Source organism: Megalobrama amblycephala, linkage group LG23 (genome assembly GCF_018812025.1).
Source record: "Megalobrama amblycephala isolate DHTTF-2021 linkage group LG23, ASM1881202v1, whole genome shotgun sequence".
Classification (NCBI taxonomy): Eukaryota; Metazoa; Chordata; class Actinopteri; order Cypriniformes; family Xenocyprididae; genus Megalobrama; species Megalobrama amblycephala.
The window spans coordinates 19,929,240-19,947,447 of record NC_063066.1 but is presented as its reverse complement, the minus strand read 5'-3'; the positions used below and the strand labels follow the sequence as shown (position 1 = coordinate 19,947,447).

Below are 18,208 nucleotides of genomic sequence, written 5' to 3'. Positions count from 1 at the left end.
GTGTCTGTTGGTGTTGGTTGGCTCTCATTTTCGCAGACTGAAGGTGATGAGTTGGCATTTGTCCTGGCATGGAATGTTGACTTACTGTAATATGGTGATTGTCTGCATTGGTTGTAGTCTGTCTGTGCAGTGTGAATTGGTCTTTAGAAGAAAATGTTCTATATAGAACCTCTGTCAGGCCCTTCATATATAAAACATTTCAGTTTTTTTTTTTTTAATTAATAATTTTGTTTGAATTAATTTTCAATTTTAATTACATTTTGTGAATTAAGCATAAACATAAATTATCAGTAGAATAAAACAAATGTGTATATATATATATATATATATATATATATATATATATATACTCTAAAAAAATATGTTAACGTTTTCCACTAGAATTTTTAACTTAAGCCAATTGGGAGAATTACATTAATTCAAAGCAATATTTTGAGTTGATCCAACATAATGTTTTAAGTAAGGTGAAGACGTTTTTTTGGCACAATAAAAACACATTTCTAAGTAACATGAACTTAATAATTGTCAACATGAATGCAACTATTTAAGTTGATCCAACATAATGTTTTAAGTAAGGTGAAGATGCTTTTTGGACACAATAAAACGCATATAAGTAACATGAACTTACCAAGCACCGCTTGTCACCATGATGGTAAATCTCCAAAAACCCACATAAACAGAAACTCTTCTAAATTAGCATAACAAAACACTAATTACTGCTAAATCTCCCTTACCATTAATCTTGTGCAAAAAAACATTATATAACACTTAATTTTAGCATTTACTCTCCCTTTCAAGTGCCATGGGCAAAGCATGATGGGAAATATAAATCCCAGCCCAGTTTCATTTAACTTAAGTTCGTCTAAATTAAAAGAAGTGTTCATACAACTCAAAACAATGAAACATGTTTACACATCATCAGATTGTATTTTACATTAACAGAACTTAAAATTAAATACATTTTTGTTTAACTGAAAATGTTAAACTATGACAAGTCATGATAGTATATCGAATCAATAGGCATAATTTGTGTGTCATCCAAGCTCAATAAAATAATTACAAGCATAACAGCATTTCAGAACTTGATTTTTAATTTCACAACAATATATATATTTAAGTAATGACTAAAGGTCCCCTGAATTAGTTTTTAGAGTCTATCTATCTATCTATCTATCTATCTATCTATCTATCTATCTATCTATCTATCTATCTATCTATCTATCTATCTATCTATCTATCTATCTATCTATATATGTGTGTGTGTGTGTGTGTGTGTGTGTGTGTGTGTGTGTGTGTGTGTGTGTGTGTGTGTGTGTGTGTGATAAGCAATAAGGTATGAGAGGCTGTGCTATATCGTGAATAAGTCACGGCTGAAGGGGTTGCAGGCACTCCGATTCGTGTCGTGCCTGCAACCCCTTCAGCCGTGACTTATTCATGATACAGCATAACCTCTCATACCTTATTGCTTTTATAAAACGGTTACCACACAATACAAATATTAAAACCAAAAATATGTATCAATGCGACTTTCATGAAGTAAACTTTCACTAAAAGCTTTCCTTCCGCAGGAAAAAATTGTCCCTGATCATGAACAGCAACAGAAGTTACATTATCTTTGTCTTTATAAGTGTGTCAGTCAGTAGCGAAGACTTTTACATTGAAACACTGAATTGTTGTGAACACGGAACAAGACACAACTGACAAATGCTTTGACTAGCGCTGTCAGTCACTGGAAAACCCCTTAACTGTTAAAAGGACAAGATAATACATCGGACATTTAAATTGATTTTTTTATTATGAACATGAGGATTGACCTGAAGGAAAATGCTAAATCTGAATGCAGGTAATAAACTCACTCACTCGATCTCTTTCTCACAATACTCTTCTACATAATACAGTAAGCTTCAATGAACAAACTCAATTGAGAACAAACAGTTTACGTTGCTAAAAGTGGTTGCTAAGGGTGTTGTGTAGTGATACACAGAACTGTTGGGTGAAGCGGTCATACCCGTGTTTTATCATGATTAACCCATTAAACATAAAAGTATTATGCAAACATTTAAGAAATGTCTCCTTATATAGAACCTTTTTGGCATAAAGGGTTCTTTAAAATTGAGTCAGGTTTTATATATATATATTTTTTTTCTAAGAGTGGCTTTGTCCTTAATGTCTACATGAAGTCATAATTGACCTGTGTTTTTCATTACAATTTTTTAGCTCACTTATTTGTTGCTTAATTATTAATAATGGTTCTTATTATTATCATCAATGTTGAAATAAATGTTTTCAATGAATTAAAATCAGTTGCTGCTTAATATTTATTTTTTTATTTTTTTGGAAACCTTGATACATTTATTAACATGACTCTTTGATGAGTAGTAAGTTTAAAAGAACAACATATCTGATATATTTATAAAGACTGGAAATGTATATATATATATATTTTAAATATATATTGAAAAAATATATATATTTAAAATATTTAATATATATATATATATATATATATATATATATATATATATATATATATATATATATATATATATATATATATATATATATATATATATATATATATATATATATATATATATATATTTAAAATATGTATATATTTATTTTAAATCGCAATAATATTGCTATTTTTACTATATTTTTGATACATTTTAAGAGATTTAAGAGACTTCTTTTAAAAACGCTTTTATATTCTTTTGTGTTAATCACAGCTAATTTTCAATGGCCATCAATGGAGAAAGATGATTTTTGGTATCCCGATGGTGTAGTTACACCATCTAACAGGGTTAACTAGACATTTTTTAGCCACATTTGATACAATGAATTCTAAAAGTCCCATCAGACTATAAATGTAAAATTGTTTCAGAATAGCATTCCCTGTGGACTGAACACCTAAAACTGTTTTACTCAGTAGATTCTCAATAGATTGTTCAGTAAATTCACTAGTTAAAAGGTGTGAATGAATGCCGTGACCTTTCCATGATTTTCCACTTGTTCTTGTTTACTGAATAAGGAGTTTTAGAATAATTTTATAGAGCTCAATTTCTAACCAATTGAATATATTTAGAGATGAGAATAATTACAAACTTTTTTTTTTTCATTTAGACATATCCTGATTTTTCAATGACTTTTGAAAGATTGTATTAATTCTCTTTTTTATTTTCCTTTTCCATAACTGTGAACCTATTGCATTTAGACTGAATTGTTTGTATTCTGTAACATACAAGAACCTTTTCAGTCCCCTAACATTCAGTGCAATGCAAAGCTAACATTACAAAGCACAGTTGACAAAGTCTAAATGCATTTTCCACCACAGGCAACTATCAACCCGTCAACATTGGCTACTTTCAGCAAATCACAGATTATTTTTTTTTTTTTTAAATTACATTTTCCCTCAAAGTCAAGGTATACAAAACAAAATCCTTTGCAAGAGCCACAACGGTTTCAATTTGGGCTGTGAAATGCACTTTCCTCTATTTAAAAAAAAAAAAAAAAAGCAGCTGTACTTCAAATGACTTATTCACTGCCAGAAATGGGGATTTTTCAAGCTTCCTGCAGGCAACTAGATTTTCCACGCATTCAAAACTTAAAAAAAAAAAAGAAAAAGAAAAAGAAAAAGAAAAAAAACGTCAGCATCGCTTTTCTTTTATTCAGCATAGATCTGTGTCAACATTTAGCTGACATAGAGTACTCAAATTTTCCTCTGACAGCATTAGAGCGCTAAACCCAAAATGTATAAAGCATGTACAATTGTGCTTTGCCAGTGCTGATGGATGTCGGTTTTATGACAACAGAGGTGATATACCAGATTCAATGCAACAGCTTTGATCTTTGTAAAATCATCACCTGTTGTTTCAGACTTGTACTCTTCTTGTTGCAATGATTTCCTTTTTTTTTTTTTTTTTTTTTTTTTTTTTTTCACGAAGCAGCTAGATCATTCTGTCAAAATGGCTGCAAATAATGACTATTACCCCTGAGGAAATCAATGAACATGTGTTTAATGTTGAGTCGAAAGCCAATCACTTTAATACACCATTAAGCCAGTTATGCATGAAGAGACCTAGTTCTTTACTCAAAAAAATTGGGTTTCTTTCATATCTTAGTGCTTATTACATTCCATAGAGTTAAAATAAGGTATTTTCCATGCTGTGCTCTTTCTTCACAGTGGTTCAACTCCTTCCAGAAAAAAAAAAAAAAAAAATGCAGACAGCAGCAATGAATGCACCATTGTGCTTCACTTCATATGTTTAGATCATAACCCCAAGAAAAGGGCCTGATTCCATTCCAAAGGCCGCTCGCTATGCCCTTTTACTCAGACTAGTAAATGCATTTCTTTTATTTGGGTCGATGATGGTTCTTCAAATCATAAGTAGAAAATAATGATTGCCGTGATCAAAGTTTATGGTTATAATTTAAGTGGAGCACTTCAATAACAGTTAAAGGCAAAAGCCATTGCATTGACCATCTTTATCCCTGGACATTGAGGTCATTTCTTATGTCTGAGGTACATTCACATCATTTTCTCATCTCCATTACTGCCTGCACTCTCTGTGAACTTGACTTTTAGTGTAACTGCAAGCCAACCGCTTCAATTTTGCGTCGTTCCATTCATCACTCACTTTCTCCCCTCATTGTTTCTTTTTCCTGAAAAAGTCTCGTTGCTCATGTGCTTTAAAGCTCATAGACTCAAGGTCAGATCTTACGGGAGATAACATTTCAAAGGATGGCTGCCTATTATTGCACTGTTGCACTATAGACAGTCTGAAAAGAGATGTGTTTGTGTAGGTTTATCTACTCTTGCGTCAGGTTGTATATCATGGATTCTGTAACACAAATTTGTTCAGTAGCAGCACAGTTTTTTTTTTTTTCCTTACCAAAAAGATACAAGGTTGTAATGATTCAGTATGTTTTATAACAGCTCTACGAGGAGGTGAACATTTATATCCATTTCATCCATTTAAGAGAATTATGGCTATGCATTTTTGCAGATGGCGCTGCGTACACTCGCAAATATATGGGGACGCTGCACTTGTTCCCAGAGAAACGCCTTGGCAGTCGTCAGGCGCTACGAGGCAGTTTGTTCTGTGACAGTTGTGCGAAACATCCTGTCAGTTTCCAACACGGCTCATCATTAATGCCTAAATGATTACTCGGGCATGAAACAAATACATTATTCATCAAAAAGACACTGCAGAAGAAAAACTACACACAAAGATCTCGCCCCTAAATCTGACTCCAGATGATCATACACACACACACACACACACACTCCTGCTGTTCGCAACACAAGATTTACATTACACTGAAAGCTTGTTTGTTGTACGGGTGCTGGGCTTGGCGTTAATGTCATTTCCAGCCTTTGGATATTTCTGTTTGCCTTGTCAGCATCTGACAGACATTCTCTGGATTCCCATGAGATGCACACTATGCATTTTACAAAGTGTTGCCTTCATGCATTTAATTTGAATAACAACCTTAAGCTTGCGAAAGGCCCTGCATAAACAAAAGTCAAATTACTTGTAGTGTTATTTTTATTATTATTATTTATTTATTTGTTTTTTTAAACATGGATTGTTTTGAATATGTTTCTGTAAGAGGAGCCTAGGAGCAAATGGAATGTTTATATGTGCCAAAAGAAAATGTACTATAAATAAAGTTGTCATAAGAAAGATGAGATCATAAAAAATATGTTTTATTTTACAAAGAACTATTAGGAGTTACAGTTGCCCATTAGGAATTAGGAATAATGTGTGTTTAAAATAAAAGTCTAAGTGAGCCCTACATTATAATTATCTAAAATAAATTTTGGCAATATATGTTCAGAGAAGCTGATGATTGAAAAAAATGTCTTCAACTAGTATCATTATACACTATTTTGGTAATGCTTTACAATAAGCTACAGAATTTATGACAATTTATAATTTGTTATCATTAGTTAATGCATTAACTGACAGGAACTAATAATTATATATATATATATATTTTTTTTTTTTTTTTTTTTTTTTTGGAAAGCATTTATTAACCCAATATTAGCGTTAGTTAATAAAAATGTTACAGTTTATGTTAGTTCACAATGTATTAATTAATGTTAAAAGATACAACTTGTGATCTTAAAATGCATTAGTAAATGCAGATATTAACATTAACTAATATTAATAAATGCTGTCAAAGTATTGTTTGTTAGTTCATGTTAACTAATGTAACTAATGTTAACAAATAAAACTTTATTGAAAAGTGTTACCGTATTTCAGTATCACTCTATCTACAGTCAAACCAAAATTTATTCAGACACCTTGAACATTTCATTCATTAATACAGTTTATTCACTATAGTTAAAAAAGGCAATAAAATATGACAAGATCTTAGAGTTAAACTGTCAAAAAAAAAAAAAAATTATGTCACATAACACTTAAGCAAAACATGGTCAGTCCAAAGTGTCTGAATAATTTTTGGTTCCAGATTTTTATCAATTTTACTAGTAATCCACTGTATGAAGAACTTTTGGGGTATAATATGTCACAGTTTATTTTATTTTGCTATCTTCACTTATATAAATGAACTATAGTGTCCTGCATCTATCTATCTATCTATCTATCTATCTATCTATCTATCTATCTATCTATCTATCTATCTATCTATCTATCTATCTATCTATCTTAGTTAAAGTTAACTGCACATGAATTGATTATTAAAATCAAAAGTATTTGTTAGAATTATTTAATGGACCTGACTTGAGCTAACACGGACTAACAATTAACAGTGGTATTTTTATTAAAAATAAAATAAAATAAAATAAATAATAATAATTAAAAAATGTTAGCAAATATGAATAAATACTGATACAGATATATTGCTCATGGTTAGTTAATGTTAATGAATGCATTAACTTGCTAATGGGACTATTGTAAAGTGTTTGTAGGGTAGTTACCAAAGACAGTTATTTCATTTATGTAAACAGCATCTTTCATTTATGCAAACTCTTAACCAACAACCTAGAGAATATAAAAGATATAAATCTGAACTGATCCAAACCTCAGATAATAATTAATAATTAATTTGTATAAAAAATCTGCAATGCAGTGAAACGATTGCACCCATTTTTCTCAGACAGAGAGAACAAGCTATGTGCCGAAAAAGCATCATAACTCTAGCTTTTTACTCTAACAATTTACGGCGTCCCCTCCTCTCTAATATCATTGCATGCTCCTCTATCACATTGTTTGATTGCAGCTCTCAAGACGTCTACAAGTGTGCTTGAGTGGCCCCTTGATGGCTATTCTCACACCGTTTTCCTCGCCGAATGTACTAAAGCACATGATTTTAATTATGGATCCAGAAGCTGAAACACTGATGGGTCCATCTACATTCTTATTGTATCTTATGCATGCTTCATTTACCTTCTACAAGAACACGTTGTACAGGAGATACTTCTTAATATCGAGTCATTTAATTGTGCATAACAATGAGAATAAAAGCATATGGCCTCTCAAGCACATGAGTTTTTAGGTAATTTACATTGTAAAAAGAAATGTTGGTTTAACTTAAAAAGTAAGTTACCTGGTTGCCTTAAAAAAAATTGAGGTAATACAATGAAAGCGATTGGTTTAATCAACAGAAACTCAAAATATTAATTATCTAAGTTGATTTGACAAAAAAAATGTTGTGATAAATCATGAAAATATTTATTTTTACAGTGTAGACATTAAATACGCTTGGTTGATATTATATATATATATATATATATATATATATATATATATATATATATATATATATATATATTTGTAATATTTAACATAATAATATTTTTTTTAACATCTACATAAATTGTATTTTTAAAGAATGAAAATGGTTGCCCTTCTATATTACATAATGCACCTAATAATGAGAGCAAGTCAATCATAAAGCATATCTACTGGCAATTTGCTGCAATATTCCAGTTCAGACGTCACAGCCTTTCAAGAAAATGAATGTGCCTTCAGGCCAAGCAGTTACTCAAGAGATCTGGATACTGACTGACTCTGAATCAAAGCTCCATCATGAATATATTATTACAGTCCGGAACCTGCAAAAAATACTTTTCTGAAAATCATCTATCCATAAACCAAAGTTGCGATGAGGGAAGAGGAGATTCGTTTAGGAGAACTTGGAAGCTGCCTGAGAGCATAGCTGAAGTGAGTAAGAACGGCTTGAGGACAAGCCCCCAGCAGCCAGCACCTAGCATCATTCCCATCGATTTGAATCTGGAGCCAACTACCTTCAAACTGCTCGACATAATTCACTGCCAGTGGCATCAAAGTACTGCAGCACTGCCGGGGATCTTGGGCTTCAAAACTTTCTCTTCAATCAGTCAGTATTCCTTTATCCCAGCCTCCACACAGCAATAAGGAAGTTATCATAATGCTCTGGAAATATATATTTGTAATGTACTCTCACAGCTCAAATTGCATGCAAAAGACTGATTGCACACTTCCCAGACTTATGAATTGCAAATGCATAAGCAAAACTGCATGCACGCAATTAAAAAAAAAAAAAAGCGCATAAACTATACTGGAACCAGCTGTATATATAATGAACTCGATACATCAGCATCAATGAAACAGCCTTGCTCCCTCTCATTCTGCGTAAACCGATTAGAGCTCACAATTTATTTCAAATCAAAGCATGACGTCTCCATCTAGAGCAGCAAGTGTTCTGCTGGTCAAGCCTCTCATTGATGTGCAAGGCATGTGCGGCTTGCCCATTCTCAGCCACACCAGGAAACAGCCACACAGAGGCTCATTGTACCACGCAAAGGAAATCACTCCATTTGAAAGTGGATAAAAAACATTCTCTCACATCAAGCACTGTAGCCAGTGCACTCTTTCTTTCTTTTTTTTTTTTTCTATAGGGCAAAAACATTTGAAATCAAACTGCTCAAATAGGTTGCAAACATTTTTAAAAGGTAATGAATTATGAATGGGATGCATGTACGTAATATACACCAGAGTTTATGAGTACAGCAATGATATGGAGCCCTCTTTACATGAGTAAACAAGCAAATAAACAAATTAAAAATAAATACAAAAATGCATAAACCCTATTTCTGTGCTGATAGGAAACAATAACACTCATCTGATTTATGGCGCAGGAAACTGCTGCATCATTTTTCAAGTATTTAACTCATCTACAATAAGGCATATTTAGAAATTCATCAATATATCTCTACCAGCCGACGCAAACTCATTTTAGCACCTTGGACAGCAACCGTTATGTCCACAGTCAAAGACGATCTGATTTAAATTTAGAAATTAATGAGTGAACGCATAAGGAATAATAGATCAGGTGCTACAGCAAGCAAGTCGATGTGCCACGGTATGTAAACAAAAAAATTCAGGCAAATAGAAATTATCAAATAATTTTCTGCACCATTTGACCATGCTTCATGACATAGAAACTAGGCAAATACAAGTACTATATATGCTGAGCCTACACACACACACACACACATTGCCGCTAAAAAAGATCAGGCATACTGCAGAATACTGCACAATCCACATCCATCACAGAATGCATAGGAAACATAATTCAATTTAAGCTGAAATCACCTGATTTTAGAACCGTAAAACATGGAAAACAATATTCTCCCAACACTAGAGTACCATTTGACTTTTTTTTCCGTTTAATGCAATGGACAAATAATTCTATTTTACATAAAGAGTCTTAAAATACAGCACTTATAAAAATTCGATTAGCAGAAAGCGGAGATAAAATTCTTCAAGTGCAAAGGCACTTCTGGAACCAGGAATTTGTGTTGCACTCACCATCCAACATGTTCTACAGGAATGTCATTTCAACAACCCTGTCGTCTGAGAGAAAATATATTTCATATTACAAAAAAGCATGGAGCTGTAAGCTATACATATTCTTGCGACAACTGCTACAGTCTTTACGTTTCAAGTAGAAGAAATAATTTAAACCTTAGAGAAAATAATATATCATCTTTAAATTGCGGGTATGTATACAGCCTCTAAAAGAAGATGGAAGGCTTAGGTCTGTGGTGGTGTTATTATTATGTCTCTTGTGGTTGAATACACAGATGATACAGTTTTACAGGGACTCAGTCTTACAACTGACTCATCGCAGTTTGTTTCTCCAAAACTTCGAGGTAGTCCGGCTCAGTTTTAAGCTTGTTGGATAGCAAAGGATGCTCGTTTTTGGACTGTGCAGCATATTTTCTGGGGGTCCCGTAGAGAACAGTTTTGTTTAATCGATCCTGGTTGTGTCGCCGGGCGGTTTCGTAGGGTGGGATGAAGGATTTTTTGGGTAAAGTGCAAAAGTTATAGCTGAGTGGCCCAGACTGGGGCAGATCTTTTGCTCTCTCCACAATGTTCTGATAAAGCAGTTCCGGTTCACGGTTGGCGCACGGTTGCTTATCGATGAACTCCACTGTGCTTATGGTGAAAGCTGGGCTTCGATCAAGCTCCTCCTTCTTGGGATCAAGAGTGCTGAAGCTCAACTCCTTCAGGTTCCGATAATAGGCCACCTGCTCGCTCTCTTTCTGCATGTAGATGGGGTTCTGACACATCTGACCCACCGGCGGAGGGATGTAGTTGTACACGTGGTTTTCGGTTTTATCCGCGTTGGCATCTGCATTGTACGAGCCATACTGCACTTGGAAGGAGTTCAAGTCCAAATGGTTATTGGTGCCTGAGGGAACGTTCTCCACTCCCTTGCGACGTTTGAGGACAAACACGAACAATCCTGCCCCGAAGCACACGGACAGAATGAACACGACGAGTAGGCCCAAGATGAGAACGGACAAGGGCACCTCTGGAGGCATCTCGGGCATTCTGTCCGTAGGGGTTACGGCAGAAGAAGGGGTCGCCTCGGTGCTCGAGCTCTCAACAGTCGGGGGTTTAGTCACAGGAACCTCATCAGTCTCTGGGCAGATGGCATCGTTTCGGAGGGAGCGCAAGAGCCGGCCCGCATGCTTGGATGGTGAGTCACATGTGATCTCATTCACCACTACGCTGGTGCTGGACAGCTCCATCCAGTTCTTGAGCTCCACAATGTCGCAGGTGCAGTCCCACGGATTCTCCTGGAGGTCGATCTGAATGAAGGCAGAGAGCTGGTCCAGCACGCCACGCACTGGGAGATGGGAAAAATGATTGTTTCTTAGATTAAGCCTTGTCAGCATGGTACCTCCAAACACATTGTCAGGAAGGGATCTCAGCAGGTTATTATTAAGGAACAATAGCTGCAGATTGTGCAGCGAGTTGAAGGTGTGGGGTAAAATCTCTTTAATGATGTTGTATTCCAGGTAGAGATATTGCAAGCTCTGCAGCCCAGAGAATAAAGACTGGGACAGGCTTTCAATGTAGTTGCCATTCAGATAGAGCCTCCGTAAACTTGTGAGATTCTCGAAGGCTCCGTCCTGAATGATTGCTATTCTGTTATTCCCTAAGTGCAGGAGCTCAAGGGAGCTGTATTCTGTCAGATCCGTTCTGTATATGGTCTGCAAATAGTTACCTGTTAAATGCAGTTTCTTTGGATACGATGGTTTGGGTTGAAGTTCAGAGATGTTCTGAAGCTTGCGCTCCTGGCAATTGATGTTTAATCCACTGTCGGAATTTTGCGACGTGCACACGCAAACGCTCGGGCATGTCATTGGGACAGGTGAGCGCGTCTGGTAGACCATGATAGGCCCGAATACGTGTTTGTCTCTGGACGTGACACGAGGAGTGGGGCGGTATCTCATTTTGGGGGGGCGGGAGGCCTTGGGGGCTCTTGTCGGTGTGACTCGAGGCCGCAGGGTTGGAGACGGACCCTGATATTGTGAATCAGACGGCGGCTGCATCGCACGATGACTTGCGTCTCCAGGATTGCGCCTGGGGCAAAGGTCTTGCTTGATCAGCTGCGTGACGTCTTTGCCGTGCAGTCTGAACGGTGTCTCACACACGATATCCCCCACAAAGACCGAAATTGTATCCAGCCAGGCTTTCAGGGGTATCAAATCACAAGTGCAATTCCACGGGTTCTCTTCCAGCTGAATCTCCATTATTCCACCTATATGCTCTAGAACACCAGCAAACGGCAGCATCTTCAGTCGGTTTCCCCTTAAATCCAAATGCGTCAACATGACAAAGCGGAATATGTTGTTAGGTAGAGAGAGCAAAAGGTTGTCGTTGAGTATCAGGACTTTGAGTTTATTCAGTTTGTTGAAAGCCCCTGCCTCTATGGCACTAATGTAATTATAATCAGCTTGCAAATACTCCAAACTCTCCAAACCAGAAAAAGTGTCCTCTCTTATGATCTCCAAGTTATTATTATTGAGATGAAGACGCTTCAAGTTTTTTAACCCATTGAATGCCCCTGTTTTGATCTCCTGCAAGCCATTATTACCCAAATGAAGAGATGTTACATTACCATAATTGAAGAATTCGTTCGGGCTTATCTTGGTGAGAAAGTTTCCATTCAGAAAGAGCTGGCTGATTTTGTTTTGCGGAGGCTGGAACTGAATGACCGTGGTAAAACCCTTGTTTTCACAATTGATATTCAACGCGTTCTCCTTTTCCTCGCAGGAGCACCGGTTCTTGCAAATGTCTTTGGAAGTTTTGCGGCTGTCTGTCTTTGAAGGGAAACTGGTGACTGTTAAAATGCTCAGCAAGAGAATGTTGTTCAGCATTTTTACAGCAATAATGCCGAAAGCCCCAGCATTAATGTGCAAATCTCAAAACAGGCATGCACAGCCCCAAAGAAGATTTTTAAAAGGCGCACAAAAGCGCACAGCTCTCCATTGACCCTCCTTAATTCCCAAAAGGCGGAATGGAGAAGGCATCCATCACCGAGCGCACTGTGAACGCTGCCGGACCGAACGCATCGTCGTCCCTCGCAGTGATAGTGAAATCCCGGGCTAATAAGCAAGCATTCATGCAGCAGTTTGAAGCGCATCCGAGGCACCCACAGTTCTGAGTCTCGGAGCTTAAACTGTCCTTTTCACCTGCAGCGCGAGAGATATTCACACGAAAGCAACTTTACGCCTGTGATCCTGCATGGCGACAGTCAACTTGACGGTGCGTGATGCGCGGGATAACTGAGCGCTATGCGAGCGAGCTTCAGAGTGAGAGAGATGGACTCCGCGCTTGCTCACTCACTCCCACCAGGAGCGCGCGCCTATGTATGTGTGTGTGTGTGTGTGTGTGTGTGTGTGTGTGTGTGTGTGTGTGTGCTTGGTGAGAGTGTGTGAGCTCTGCGTGGAATTCGACGTCACCAGACATGAGTGAGTAGATATTTTCCTCTGCTAGTCAAATACATTATTATTATTATTATTTTTATTTATTTTATTTTTTTTAATAACAACAATAACATTTTATTGTTATTTACCGACTTGCGTTTATCACTGCTTGATAAATGTTGTTTTAAGATGGAATTTATGGCCTTTTTTTGTTTATTTTTGATATTGTAAGATATTTTACGTTTTATTTCTTTAAATTAATTATTGCTTTTATTTAATCTATTTATGAACTATTGCTGTGTGTGTTCTAACGCGTCTCTTACTTTGTTTTAAAACAGTTGTAAAGATATGACTTCATGCTTGTTTTATTTACTTATGATATTGTATGGCCTTTCATCTTGAATTATGAAGAAGAAGAAGAAGAAGAAGAAGAACAACAACAACAACACGGTTCTGTTTGCCCTTGTTTATTATTTTTCTATATAGGCTTATAATGGTGTTAACATTAATTTGTAGCAGGCTAAATGAGAGGTAAATAAACATAATAAAATCAGATTTATGTACAGTTTCTGTAATTAAAGTTTCTGGCATTGACAAAAGCAGTTGTTCTAATCATAATCGGCCACTAGGAGGCGCAAGTAGCTCCAATATGTACAGTATACATATGTATATATAAAACATACATATGCAGGGGTAAAGAAAGCGTCAACAGGGACCTTAAAAGAAAAAAAAAGAAACATTTGATTTTTCCCAGATTGCTTTGGTGTTTATTTTGCTTATCCGTTCCTCTTGTTTATTTACTGACTGCTGCTTGGCAAAGCGAAATTTGAGACTTAATTCATGACTCATTGTAATATTAAGAACCAGCTTAAATTGCAATTACAAAGCACCTTCAGGCATAAGGTAATATGTCATAAATTATTGATTTACATGCTGCACACTGGCAAGAGAAATCATGATAGATAGCCAAGAAAAGGAGGACAATATGCCCAAGGCACTAAGGCCAAGCTCAGCCAATACTGGAGAGCACTGTAACACCATCAGTTTCCAAACCATTAGAAATTATAATAAATTACTCAAGCAACAGCAAAATAAATAAATAAGTAAATATTTGAGTATTATTATATTTATATAATACTATATGAATTATAATAAATTACATAATTAATTATAATAAAATTATTATATCCAATTTTATGTAATCAAATAAATACATTTCATACATTTTTTATTATTATTATTTGTCTTATAATCAGCAAGTTCTTGTTTAGTTTTACATATGACACCCAGATGCAACTGTTTATTTGTGTTTATTTGTCTATATTTGTTTCCAGTTTTATTGTAGATTATTTGCTATTGGTGCTTTGTAATATTTTTCTACTTTATTTTGTAGCAGATATGGGAATATTATATCTAGGTTTAAGAAACATTAAAAAAAAAAAAAAAAAATCAGACACCAAAACAAAAATGTGAATGAAAATTAATACATCAGTCTGTTAGGAGATTGTGCAAAGTGATCACGAACCTCAAAGACAGACACAGAAACATCTGCACATGAAAGCATGAACATTTTCTGCATATTTGCATATATTGTAAACATCCTATGCTGAATGACTCATTTGTTTTACGTCATAAATCTGTTTTTATATCTTCTGACTGGATGACATTGTTTGATGTTTGTCACAAAACATTGTGCATATCGGCATTTGATGAAACTCTGAACATAGACGTGTTTGTCTCTTTCTTTCAATATAAGCACTTTAACAATACAGATTTGTAATTATTCTATAGCAGTCTGCCTACTTTGTGCCATTTGTACTATTGTGACAGAGAGCATTTATTTTGAGTCATATAATTATCACTTCATGCTAACTTGTTATGCAAGAGCTATAAAACAATGTGAATGACAAGTAAATGCATCTTGCATTAGTGTGTTATAAGTAACTGAAAGAACTGATTCTGTGTGTGTGTGTGTGTGTGTGTGTGTGTGTGTGTGTGTGTGTGTGTGTGTGTGTGTGTGTGTGTGTGTGAGGACACAAATTTGTATAATGACATGGGTATTACGGTATTACACTGGTATTACGACATTTCATGAGTCCTTATATTTAAAATAGCTTTAAAAATATATTAAACAATGTTTTATTAAAAAAATGTAAAAATGCAGAATGTCTTCTGTGATGGGTAGGTTTAGGGGTAGGGGTAGGGGTAGTGTAGGGGGATAAAATTTATAGTTTGTACAGTATAAAAACCATTACGCCTATGGAATGTCCTCACTTTGTTAGCAAAACAAACCTGTGTGTGAAAAATGCATACATATTGATATATTGATAATACAGTTACCTGTCCTCCAATCTGATTGGTCGGACAACCCTAGGACTTTTTCAAAATTTGTCCCACACAGACTGTCAGATGGCAAATTACTGGTGTGGATTTTGTAATGGCTCTTTCTGAAGGTAACATTGTTACGCCTCTAGGTGGCGGCAAGTGACTGTTTTAAGGAGTGACTCACTGAATTATTTATTCAAACGATTTGATCAAAAACCATGATTCATTCAGCATTCAAACAAGCAGCTGAAAATTTATCGGTGAGTCATTGAATTATTCATTCAATCGATTTGTTCAAAAATGCTGATTCAGGAATGATATACACAACTATGTGTGTGTTGTTTGGTGTTACAATGGTTCTGTTGTGAGTTACTCAATACTAACGTCTTGGTTATTGAACTATTGTATAAAAACTATATCATGCAATCACACTGCCTTCTTGGGACTTTAACAACAGCACAACATGACAGAAACAACACAAGCTATCATTGACATGATGATTCTGAATTAGTAATGAAGCTCTGGACACATCTTTTGATTTTAATGCAATTATCAAAAATCAAACATAACATACTATTGCAACTATTGCAAATACCACAACAGTGTTATATTATATATAACAAAATATAACCTTATAAAAACATTACAAAAATAAGACAAAATACATATTAGAACATATGCTAAATAAAACGATTTAACAAATATATTAACACTTTTATTGAATTTATTATTTTTAATTGCACAAACTGTGACCATAATGTTTACAGTTATTAGGCTACAACTTTTCGAATGTTATTTCGAAATCTTTACATTATCTTTTAATTAAGCTTATAATTTTGCATTTAGACTCATTTTGTTTCAGTATGTCTCTGCAAATGTATTTGTTGAAAGTGTAATTGTTTAGTTGATTCCCCATATCGCTGTGTGTATGTGGAAATTACTGCATTGTGACAGAGGAATTTCTGGGAACATGCGTTCAAAACAATCCAATGCCTTGTTCAGACCTTGTTATACAGTGCATACAAACTATATTACTTTTTATTTAACATGAATAGTTAGTATGTAACCAATGAAAAACAGTGTCTCTTTTGATAAATGATGATATTAGTGTTCTGCTCTCATCCAGGTTCAGTTCTTCATGGCTAAAGTAGGTGTAAAATGGAAACATTTCCAGGGACAGCTCCAATTGGGGATACAAGACACCAAAAACTGTGACTGTCCTCAGAAAACAGGAATATCTGGTCTCCCTAAACCATAAAGAGACTATAGTTTGTATTGTTTTACGGTTACTACACTTTGGTATTTTTCTAGTTATTTACTTATAGCAGCTAAAGAATCAGAAATCTCACACACTGACAGGAAATAACTTACATTCACATTGAAAAATAAGGTGGATAAAAGCAATATCATAATTTCAATAGTGCATTATGGACATAAATCAGAGTATGATAAAATGCTTTAGTAGGACAGTAGGTTTCTAAATAAAAGCCCACTTTTATTCAGCTAAAGTCAGCATGAAACGGTAGTTGTGATAGTGTTTTCTTCCCTATTGACCCTTCGCCGGGAGTTTGATTGACAAGCCATCTAACCAATCATAACGCAGAATCCGCTATTTTGTCTGACAAAGCAGTCAGGAGATAGAAGATTAACTTTGGTGGACTTGAACTTGAAAAATGGTGTGTGCTGACGTCTTTCCGCGTTTGAAACAACATTTCTTCTCATGTTCATTCATGTTTTTTTGATGCTATAAATTAACTAGAAGGAAGAGATGATCAGTTCACGAGCCGCTTGAGCTGAGGTGCTACAGCAATCTGTCACAACACATTAACTCCCTGAGGTCTGAAAACGCGCCGGCGCGTTTTGCAGGATTTTTTTCACATTGCAGCAAAACAGACTTAAAATACTCCGTCATTTCTTGTCATAGAGACATAAGTAATTACTAACTAACATGATGCGTGATCTCTCCTCTCCCTCTGAATGAAGTCCAATCTGATAGTTCTCAGAAAATGAACTGTAACTTATGAATACTAATGACAAAAAAAATTACACTTATGTCTAAAGAAACGTTGAAATGTCAGGTTTTAAATCGTGCATGTCAAATCGAAAACAAACATTCTGTGTTTATGTAATCTGTATGAAAAGAGAGCCATGTCAGAAGTCTGTGATTCAGCTCATTATCCGCTAATGCGGCCACGCCCACAGAGCCAGCGCTATTCAGACGCAAATTCAGAGGGAATACATGCATTCATCGTCTCAATCGTGTATTTATTGTCTTGAAAAGTGTTTATTTGGATGTTAAAGCCATGGTTAGCGATCTGTAGAAGACATGCCGTTAGTTCCTAGATCCTTTTCTACTTTATATGAATTTGTGGCCTAAAGGTGTACAGAGAGCGTCCTCCGGCTGCGAGTATGAATTAAAAACACCATTCCTGAAATGTCCTCTTCTTCTTTAGAATAATTTGTGGACTAAATGTGCACAGAGAGCGCCCTCCGGCTGCAAGTATGAATTGAAAACACAGTATCCAGCACTCATATTGATGACAATAAATATTACTTCTCAGTATAGAAAATTGATATAAATATATAAGAATCCATCAATATTTCTCCAAATGTGCATGCTTTTAAGCTAAAAGCCTATATGAAATGCCA

General features: G+C 35.3%; 1 protein-coding gene across 2 annotated transcripts; it reads right to left on the bottom strand.

Annotated features, from left to right (window-relative positions):
- Positions 1–9,656: 9,656 nt before the first annotated feature.
- Positions 9,657–13,170, bottom strand: slitrk2 (SLIT and NTRK-like family, member 2). Of its 2 annotated transcripts, XM_048176929.1 has the most exons (2): positions 11,530–13,170; positions 9,657–11,148 (listed from the first exon to the last, which is right to left on the bottom strand). In XM_048176929.1, the coding sequence occupies exons 1-2, from the start codon at positions 12,683–12,685 to the stop codon at positions 10,124–10,126; spliced, it is 2,181 nt and encodes a 726-aa protein (XP_048032886.1). In that variant the 5' UTR covers positions 12,686–13,170; the 3' UTR covers positions 9,657–10,123. The 2 variants fall into 2 exon arrangements, with proteins under 2 accessions (XP_048032886.1, XP_048032885.1); XM_048176928.1 differs by having other exon boundaries at positions 9,657–13,168.
- Between the last annotated feature and the right edge of the window lie 5,038 nt (positions 13,171–18,208).

Excerpts from the sequence above, each read along its gene's own strand:
- slitrk2 (XM_048176928.1), bottom strand. The coding sequence starts at position 12,685 with ATGCTGAACAACATTCTCTTGCTGAGCATTTTAACAGTCACCAGTTTC.